Source organism: Notothenia coriiceps, unplaced genomic scaffold, assembly GCF_000735185.1.
Source record: "Notothenia coriiceps isolate Sejong01 unplaced genomic scaffold, NC01 NC01_scaffold00037246, whole genome shotgun sequence".
NCBI lineage: Eukaryota > Metazoa > Chordata > Actinopteri > Perciformes > Nototheniidae > Notothenia > Notothenia coriiceps.
This window is the reverse complement of record NW_011369947.1, coordinates 6,911,711-6,922,458: the sequence shown is the minus strand read 5'-3', so window position 1 is coordinate 6,922,458 and position 10,748 is coordinate 6,911,711. Positions and strand designations below refer to the sequence as shown.

Sequence of the window (10,748 nt, the reverse complement as noted above, 5' to 3'; positions counted from 1 at the left end):
AAATTGTAATTATTGAGTTTATTTTGAGGGTTTGTAGAAATTTAACACAAAGTTTCGGGAGAAAAATCAAAAATTTGGACCTACAAATATTCCGAAGAATCTTTTAAAAAACGTTGTCAGACTATTTCACTATGTGTTGACAAATATTATTTACGTGTGTTTAAATGGAAAAAGATAAAAAAAACTGATTGTGTCCCATATACTAGCTTCAATTTTTTGTCATACTCCAATAGTACCTCCCAACCAATTGTAGCGTCAAATAGTCGACCTACAAACGACGCTTAGATGAACAATTGTCGAACAAAGGACTGCTGCTGTGTGTCGGCCATGCAGGCCAGTCCCTCTCTGGCCGCGAGAGGTTCAGTCGGCGACGGCCCCCGACCCAAACCCCTTACCCAGGACCACACAACAAATCACACACTTCGCACACACACAACACACACACACACACACAAGGATCACACACTCACACGGACACCACAACACACACACACCACACACACACACACTCGCGACAACACAATCACACTCTGCACACAAACAACTCTCCGAAACATTCTATATTTGAATAATATATTGTAGGGCCATACCTATATAAGGTATATTTATAAGTTTTATTTTTCAAAATACCAAACAGATCATGCATTTTAGCCATGCCTCATTTTGCCTCACTCCAGCTCTGTCTTTGCATGAGCTGGAGCTGACCCCCCCCCCCCCTGCAAAGGAGGGGGCGAGGCACAAGCGTCATGTTACTATGCTGTTGCCATGCTGTTGCTATGCTGTTGCCATGCCACGGCAAACTCTCATTCCCCTGATAGGTGGAGAGTTGACCATACAGGCGGAGTGCACCTCTGTGACATCATAGAGGTGCAAATCAGAATCCACATGTATCAAATCCGTTGCAGCCCTGTTTTTAGAGATTTGGGTATGGAGGAAAAGAGAGAGGGTTGTATTTTCTGACACTTGGTGAGTTCCCTGGAACACAGGGGACACATATTCATGTATAAAAGACGTACAAAAGTGCATTTTGCATGATAGGTCCCCTTTAACTGAAATAAAATGTACCTTAAAAACAAAATCAAGGTCAATGTGTTGCAAGAATAAGATGTGGAAAGAAAGGGGAAAGAAGTGTGTGTTTGTGGGGAATCTTTGTGTGATAACCAAGTAATTAACAGCAAGCCAGAAACTTTAGCTCTGTTAGACTCAAGTGTCTCTGAACAGTCAATACTATTGATTAGCGTTAATTAAAACATTGCTTCGCCTCTTTGGAACTTTCTCTGCAGCCTGAGATCCAGACAGCTTATGGAATTTGTTTTGCATGCATCTTATTGTTTCACACATGTTGTCTCTAGACCCCCTTACCATCTTATGATCAATTTGTCACAGCTCAAACTCAAAAGGAAGGGGCCAAAAACACTATTTTACTTACAAACATCCAGGCAGGCAAACAAAGTATACTGGAATCCCCCAAAATCCTGGGAATCGAGGCTAAGGTGCAAACAGTGGTTAAAGATAAGTATTGGCAGGCAATGATTTCTCAGAGCAGGGCCAATCCTTTCTTGTGGATTTTGGTATGGAAACATGTTCTTTGCAGTGCTTCAATATGTTTAGCTATCTATTTTACTTTAGCCCAATTTGTTCAGGATGGATTTGAGGTGCAGAAGCATGGATTTTATTGTTATAATTCCACTGAGCAGCCAGGTTTTTGCCCTGAGCTTCAATCTTGCAAATCGCTCCTGCATGTCATGATCTTCTGCATATTCTCTTAATGACCTGTTGTATAACAGCAACACTTTTTAAAAAGTGTTTCTATCATGGGACACAACCCCGAAGAAGGCAGCATTGTCTTTTGTTTCTGTGTGTGCTTAAGTTAGCTGATGTGCTGTGCAGATCTTTAGACCTCTGACTGACCGGTACAAATGTGTATGCTTCACTGCAGCTGAATACCACAAACCATGTAGTTGAAGAACAGCTTTCAGTGAAATTAGCTGATCAATACTTGTAGAAAAAGATAGGCAGACAAGATGTGTAACCGAGCAGAGCTCAAGCTATGGCCGCTGTTTGAAATACATCTGGTATGTCCCAATTAGACTCAGAGAGAGAAGCTACTTCTATCCATAGTGTCAACACCAATAAATGATCTTCTTACCTTATCTGTTAAAGCCTCATTCAGCGTGCACAAATGTACATTTGTTTATAGTGTACATGTTCAGGCTACACTGACAGTGTGTGGATATCTTCCATCCAATTAAGTTGACGAGGGTTCATTAAATCCTGGAACATTTTTAAACTCTGTGCAATTAAAAAGTTTTGATGAACAGCTGGCGCGCGACACAAAGAAGTGAGGATTTGCAGAATCATGTTCATCATTCAGGAGGATTTGTTATTATAATGAAAATAAAAAATGTGTTGTTGGTGATGAGACACAGTCAGAAATCTTTAACATTTAAATAAACATTTATGAAACAACAACAGTGGTAGATTAGATTTCACTCTAAAGTAAAAACACTCTTTAGTACAAAAATGATTAGCATTAAGATATACTTGAAGTACCAAAAAGTACTTTTTATGAGTAATGGCCCATTTCAGAATCATATATATGAAATGACTGGATTATGAATACTGAGGCATTATTGTATCACAGCTAGTAAATGTGGAGATAATGTTAGTTACTTTATAAACTGCTGCTGGATATCTTAACCTATAATTATATAGCAATGTTTATTTATAAGTAGATTCATATTCTGTGTTACCTAATGATCTGAATCTGTAAAGCTGACCAATAACTGTAGGGGAGTAAAACATACAATATTGGCTTAAACAATGAAGTGGAATTGAAGGGGAATGAGCATAACAGGGCGATTCACAAGTACCTCACAATGTTACTCAATTGCAGAACTTGAGTAAATATTCCTAATTACAATTCACCACTCTACAGCAGTCAGCCTAAGGTCTAGTGATATTAACCCTCTCTCCTGTGTTTGCTGGGAAATGCAGCATGTGGGTCTCTGCACAGGCAAACATGGATAATAGAGGAAAGTAATTGTTGCTCCACTGCCTTGTTGTCTGTAGGAAAGCCTCTTGTGTGTGTCCTCTGCTCTGCTCAGTCTCGCTGCTGAATTATAAATGATGCTGCTGCGGTGTGTCGGTGATGACAGAGGAGAAGGGATATAGGTTACTGCAAATGGGCAAATACAGGGAGAAGACATCCGTGAGGACTTTTCTGCCTCGATTTGACAAAGAAACCAGCTCCATCGCAATGACTGTGTCCCACAAAGAGATTAAATAAACAATCGGACGGTTTTAATCATAGATGAAACATGATTCACCGTGGATTCAATAAAATCCCAATACCTGGATTACACGTACAAAAAAATTAAATTAATATTGACTATATATCATGGTGGCTTGATGTGTGAGTGAGTTGGGGAAAAGGTTATGATGTAAATCTGTAAAACCTGCTATAGATTGATGATTTTTGTTCGTATTCACAAGATTTACCATTCCAAGCAAGTTCAGGACTAAAAAGTTGCTTTTATTTAATAAGAGAAGACAGAAAATGTATACTTCCAAAAAATTATAAATTCAATTTCCTAACAATATTGCTGGAGAATCTAACTATCTTTTCGTTCACCACCAAACATGGCAAATAATCACATAGATTTAAATGTAGCTCTGAATATAGCCATTGATTTGGGACAATTGTACTTAAAGGGCCCTCTCAGGATCAATTTCAGATCCATATTTTATATTTTGTGCCTCTACTGTGAGATGTTTCCATGATTTAATGTTCAAAAAGCTCTTTATTTTTCTCATACTGCCTGTGCTGCAGCACCTCTTTTCACCCTCGGTCTGAAACCAGAGCCCAGTGTGCTCTGATTGGTTAGCTGTTGTGATTGGTCATTGGTCAACCGTTTAAAGATGTCCCGCCCCTAAGCCTATCACGCACAATGTGTTGTCTATTCATATAGCACACTACGAAAAGGGAAAACTCCCAAAAGCATGATCGGGCCCCTTTAATTCATCATACTGTTTAATGTGCTTTTTCATGTTTTTCCTCTTCATGACACTCCATACGTTTCATCCCAGCCATTAAGTATAAATCAATTAGCCAAGATATAACAAATAATAAAATATTAATCACAAGCCATAATCCTCATGCAGATTGATTACAGCACACTCAATCAATCATCAATCAATGTTTATTTATATAGCCCAATATCACAAATGTTACATTTGTCTCAGTGGACTTCACAGTTTGTACAGAATATTAGTATGACAATATGACACCCTCTGTCCTTAGACCCTCACATCGTACAAGGAAAAACTTCCAGAGAAAACCCACAGTTTAAAGGGAAAAATGGGAGAAACCTCAGGGAGAGCAACAGAGGAGGGATCCCTCTCCCGGGACGGACAGACGTGCAATAGATGCTGTGTGTAAATTGAAAAGATAATACATTTGCAACATAGGTAGTCCAAATGTTTGGAAATGCATGTGTGTATAATAGGAAGATGAATCCACGAGGATATCCATCCAGGACTTATGATCCAGGACCACAGCCACGACTCAAGATCCAGGACTCACGATCCATGACACAGGACCGCAGGATCATCCATGACTCCGGATCCCGGCGTATATAGACACCAAAAATAAAGAAATTTGGGGAAGCTGGGTTAATCGGAACATGAGAGTACACAGGTATAGACAGAGAGAAGGAAGAAGTAAGATAAGTAAGATGTCCCCCGACAAACTAAGCCTATATCAGCAAAACTAGGGGCTGAATCTAATCAGCCCTAACTATAAGCTTTATCAAAAAGGAAGGTCTTAAGCGCACTCTTAAAAACGGATAGGGTGTCTGCCGNCCCAATCTCGTAAAAATGCCCTCTTTTCTCTCTCCCAAGAATAAAAGACTGCGACGCACTCAAGCGGACCTGGTGTGGCGCCCGGAACAACGGAGCTGATCCAGATTTGTGTCCGAGCTGATCCAGATTTGCGTGTGGACCCACGGCCCTATCAGAAACGTTGCTATCAGAAACAATGCCCGACTGTTTTGGACGTAATATGGTCGGTGTTTACATTAGCATCGCTAACACTCAGAGCTAACCTGTACTGGAGAGCATGTGTGTGAAGAAGCAGGAAGTAAAAAGGAACTCACCTTGTGGTATAACCGGCAAGAGAGAAAGCCTTTGAGCTCCATACTGTTTCAGAAATAATCCTTGATAATCCATAATATGGTGTTTCATAACGGCAGTATTTAGTTTAGACAGTAGCTGCCGGGTCCCGCATGAGCTCAGACCCCTGCTTTTTTATTTTTTAAAGCTTTATACCCCAAATCAGCCCTTTTGAAACAGGAAGTGAAATAGAGGGATATGAGGCATGGCTAGAATGGGTGATCTGTTTGGTATTTTGAGCAAAACACTTCATAGACATGTTTTTTATATTTTTTTATATATCTGAGACCTATGCTATTGCCTAAAAATAGCATGATAGGTGACCTTTAAAGATTAAAAAAGTTACACAATTTACAAAAAAACACAACCTGTAAAGCGCTACTTAATGCAGTATTTTGACTGAAGTGTTGTCTTTATTGTTTATTAAAGTAACAAATGTTTACTAAAAAAGTTGGTGTGACAACCAACATAGAAAACATGCTCATGTTCAACATTAACATATTTGTCCTGTCCTTTTAGTGTTTTCGATGCTTTCTGTTTTAAAATAACATGGTAGTGCCATGAAATAGCCTTAGTACTAAACAACAACACCAATTAACACTCGTACTAACTTATACTCTTGCTCCCTGTAGTCTCCTGCGAGAGGCGACCGGTGTAGACATCAGCATGCGGGTCGGTGTGCACACGGGCAACGTGCTCTGTGGTGTGATCGGTCTGCAGAAGTGGCAGTACGACGTGTGGTCACATGACGTCACGTTAGCCAATCACATGGAGTCTGGAGGTCTTCCTGGGTGAGAACATTCTAGATGAATAATTGTTATGTTTAAGAAAATGTATAAAGAAAGCGTAATTAGACAGTTTGAAGTTGACTTTTGTGTTTTGGTTTTATGTTTCAGTATTTCTAAGCAACTGTGACTGAAAGAATATTGCTTTCATTTAACTTTTTTATGGTTATTTTATTTATTTATTTTTTATTAACAAGGGGCAGGTCAAATTAGATTTTCTTCTCCCTGCTCATTTCCACCATGCGCTATTAAAAAAAGATGACGAAACAACCAGTAGGCTATAAGTGTACATGTTTTGTTTTAAAATAACTGCCATGTGTGGAATGAACAAAACATCATAATAAGCAATACGATTGAGAAAGTGTGGCAAAATGGAGGATATATTTTGAGTTGTCTTGCCCTCTGTACTTTGTATTAATTTTTGTTTTGAAACTACGATTTTCTAATTAATAGGCGAGTCCACATCACAGAGGAGACACATCAGCACTTGGACGGAGCGTATGAAGTGGAGGAGGGGGACGGGGGCAGTCGGGATCCTCTGCTTGAAGGGAGGAAAACCTACCTGGTGATTGACCCCAAGGCAAAAAACAAGAGACGACATACACTGGTAAATCATGAATATTGCAAAATGTTGAAAGGTGTCAGAAAAAACGTCTTTCGTCTAATTTGAAGATTTAAAAATGGAATGCACCTCAAAGGCATTCACTTGATGAGATGTAAGAATGTTATTACGCTTACAGTCCAACTTTTAACCCAAATATGTTTTAATTAATACTAGATTTGACAAATGAAGGTGTCAAGTTTCTGGTTGGTTAAATGAAGTAGCAACTTCCTGACATAGACTGTATGTGTACATAAGGGGAAGCAGGTTTGCCTTCATTTAAAAAGCGGAAAGGAAACCCTCTCTAAGTACGTGCAGATCTATAATTTTAGCGTCTAGTGTACCGACAACTTTGGTGATCCTAAACCCTGGAAACATGTTAATGATCTCTAAAAACCATCATTATAATCCTGCTATGAACTTGCTTTACCTGTATTTACAATGTACAGTTCTTAAAGGTCACCTATTATGCAAAATCCACTTCTTCATGTCTCTTCTACATCAACATGTGTCCCCTCTTCTTCATGTCTCTTCTACATCAACATGTGTCCCCTCTTCTTCATGTCTCTTCTACATCAACATGTGTCCCCTCTTCTTCATGTCTCTTCTACATCAACATGTGTCCCCTCTTCTTCATGTCTCTTCTACATCAACATGTGTCCCCTCTTCTTCCTGTCTCTTCTACATCAACATGTGTCCCCTCTTCTTCATGTCTCTTCTACATCAACATGTGTCCCCTCTTCTTCATGTCTCTTCTACATCAACATGTGTCCCCTCTTCTTCATGTCTCTTCTACATCAACATGTGTCCCCTCTTCCTTCTATGTCTCTTCTACATCAACATGTGTCCCCTCTTCTTCATGTCTCTTCTACATCAACATGTGTCCCCTCTTCTTCATGTCTCTTCTACATCAACATGTGTCCCCTCTTCTTCATGTCTCTTCTACATCAACATGTGTCCCCTCTTCTTCATGTCTCTTCTACATCAACATGTGTCTGAAAATGAGCTGATCAGATTTTGGCCACTTTGTGATGTCATAACGATGTGTTGTCTTGTGTAACCATTAGCCAATCAGCAACCAAGGTAACCACCCCCACCCCCACCCCCCCCTTATCACCTGAATCCTCTCATAGAGCACCATTGAGTTCTTTGTAACCAAATCTCTCTCAGAGGGGTGTGGGGAGGGGCTCCTTATTTTAACAGACACAGAATCAGCACTTTTGAAACAGGGCTGAAACAGAGGGGATTATGGGTAATGCTGCAATGATCTGTTTGGTGTTTGGAGCCAAACACTTCAGAGACATGTTCTGTATATATCTGAGACCTATAATATATTGATGAAAAACAGTGTAATAAGGGACCTTTAACTCATCTCTCTTTCTGTTTCCTGTAGGAGGGCCAGAGCAGTTACCACTGCCAGTGTCCTCCAGGCTTTGTAGGCACTCACTGTGAAATCCAGAGGAACAAGTGTGAGAGCAGACCGTGTCAGAACGGAGGACAGTGCCACGCCGTGCTGGACGACTTCGTGTGTCAGTGCCCACCGCAGTTTGCTGGACAGCTGTGTGAGGTGGGTCTCATGTCACACAGGTCACATTGGATTATTGAAGATACAGTGACGGATTATAAACCGGTGTTAGCCTTTGTTTTGAACAGCCTTAGGACTTCATTAGTGACACTTTACATGTCTGGAGAGGAAAGTCTTTTTGTGATAAAGGTCTACAATCCAAACTAAATTGTGTACAGGTCAATAATGGTGGGAGGTCTAGAGCTACACACTCTTAATCGATTAGTCTACTTCTGAGTCGACTAAGTTTTCTTTATTTTAAATGCTATTTTTCATGCTGAACAACTTTTTTCCAAAAACGTAAACACAAGATTTAAAGTTGACTTCTTTGTGGAGACATTCAGTTTGATAGATCTGTTGATTAAATTAAGTAGTCGACAAAATTGCGTTTGTTGTTTAACAATAACTTTAGTCGAGGATTCGCCCTTGGGATTTCTGTTTTCTGTGAACTGCTCGGCAACAACCTTTTTCCTACCCTTTGGATACAATAGGCAAAAGTCAGAATGTGGCAAAACATGCCAACGAAATGATTCAATCCAAGATGATATGGTAAAAAGAATATAATACTAATACATACTTGACGGCTATTTTGATTTAGATTACACATTAAGTGGCTTGTGGTGCTGTGCAAATACTCAATCTGCAGTAGTCATTACAGCACCGTTATGTAATCCAACTACCAACACAAAAAGTTGTCTAATGTTTCCAGCCAAATAAACTAAGCCACGGTTTCACTGCAAGCTTCTGTAGTAATTGATCATTAAGTTTCATGCAGACACGACATATCGGTGTCCTTGCTGCAGCCTTTCTATAATGGAAGTGTGTGTTGGAAGCTAATGTAGGTTAGCAGGGAGGAAACTGACACTCCACTGCATCTCCTGGGCCCTGAATGGAGGACATTGCTGGTCAGGAGCCAATCCTGTTTTAGCATCTCTACTATAAATATGAGCCTCTCTGAATGAGGCGCCGCTGGATTTCTGCCCGCATACTACCGAGCTCTGATGCCTGCTATGGCACGGTGTACATTCCTGCCCTGCAGTGCCAAAACTACAAACGCCCCCTGCGCCGTGTTGCTCTGATTTAGTTTCCCCTTTCAAGTCCAGAACAGTTTGATTGTGTTTTTGCCCATTCCTACAGTAATCTTGACTAATTTCTTTAGAAGAGACGAGGAGTTCCAGGAAAGAGAACCCTTATTCTCTTAGTAGGTGATATGACTGTATTGATCATGTAAGGTCAGATTATGAATTTATTCCTTTGTTTACCCGAAAAAGTGTAATTATTTGGTCGTTGTGGCTCTATGGATGGCAGCATTGGTGGCTCAATAACTTTTTTTTTTCCATTTAATTTCAAACCTTTATTTAACCAGATTGGTCCCTTTCAAGGGAGACCTGCAGCAAATAGGTTCCACATGAAACATAAAACAATAAAGGACATCATACATTATATTCAAATAGTACATAGTTATCGACATTTACAAGTACCCATGGTGTCAAAAAGCATTTCACTTAGACTAGCTTTAAAAACATGCAGAGAAATGAAATTGCTCAGTTTCAATTCTTGCTGTAGATTGTTCTAAGCAAGTGGAGCTGTGCACATAAAAGCTGTCTTACCTAAGACAGTCCTTGCTCTTGGCACATCTAACAATACTACATCATGAGATCTCAGACAATAGCTGCTTGCAACTCTCTGTGTTATCAGAGAGAAGATATAATACGGGAGTTTACCCAGCATGGCTTTATAAATAAACGTGTACCAATGACTGAGCCTCCGTACTGTAAGTGAAGGCTAACCTGCCTTGGCATACAGGGTACAGTGATGAGTAAGTGCTTTACAGTTAGTAACAAATCTCAGCGCACTGTGATAGGCGGCATCTAACTTGTTCAGGCGATGGGCAGGTGCATTCATATAGACCAGATCACCATAATCCAGCACAGGTCAAAAGGTCACAGTGACTAGCCTTTTCCTGGCCTCAAGCGAGAAACAGGACTTGTTCCTAGAAACCTAGCCTAACCCTCAGCTTTTTAATCATCAAGCCAGATGCCAAGGTATTTATAACAGGCAACCACTTCAAGTTTTATTCCTTGCGCAGTTACAATATCCAAAGTAGTCTCTGGTGTCTTTTTAGCTTTTGAAAAGAGCATTACCTTGGTTTTATCAACATTTTAAAAGAAGCTTTAGTTCAGAGAGCTGATTCTGAATAATGTTAAAAACAGCTTGCAATTCAACAACAGCCTCTTTAATGGAGGTTTAGACTCGCGTATCACAATGGTAATGAACCCTAAATGATGTATCCTAATGATTTTTGCCCTGGTGTTTTCTTTTTTTGCGCCACCAACAAATTGAAATTATGAAGTCATTTTGTTTAAAACAAAACTCAAATTTAGTACAAACATTCAAGTTCACCTAGTTGGATCAAAACTATAATACTTTGATTTATGAATAATGCCTACTGGTATATTTTTCGTCCTGTGCTGCAAATAAGAAAAAGTTAGCATCATTGCAAAGAAAGTGACATCCTTTGTAATGCATTTTATCTTTATTGTATATGTTTAACCCTCCTGTTGTCTTCGGGTCAAATCTGACCGATTTACTACTTTCATCAACCATAACTTTTTTGTTTTACATT

General features: G+C 39.7%; 1 protein-coding gene across 1 annotated transcript in view; it reads left to right on the top strand.

The window, feature by feature from the left end:
* LOC104966340 (protein jagged-2-like) overlaps positions 1–10,748 on the top strand; it is a 68,034-nt gene that overhangs the window by 1,919 nt on the left and 55,367 nt on the right. The window contains exon 3 of the mRNA XM_010795529.1: positions 7,952–8,125. Within this exon, the coding sequence (XP_010793831.1) occupies positions 7,952–8,125 (174 nt within the window). The remainder of the gene's footprint in view (positions 1–7,951; positions 8,126–10,748) is intronic.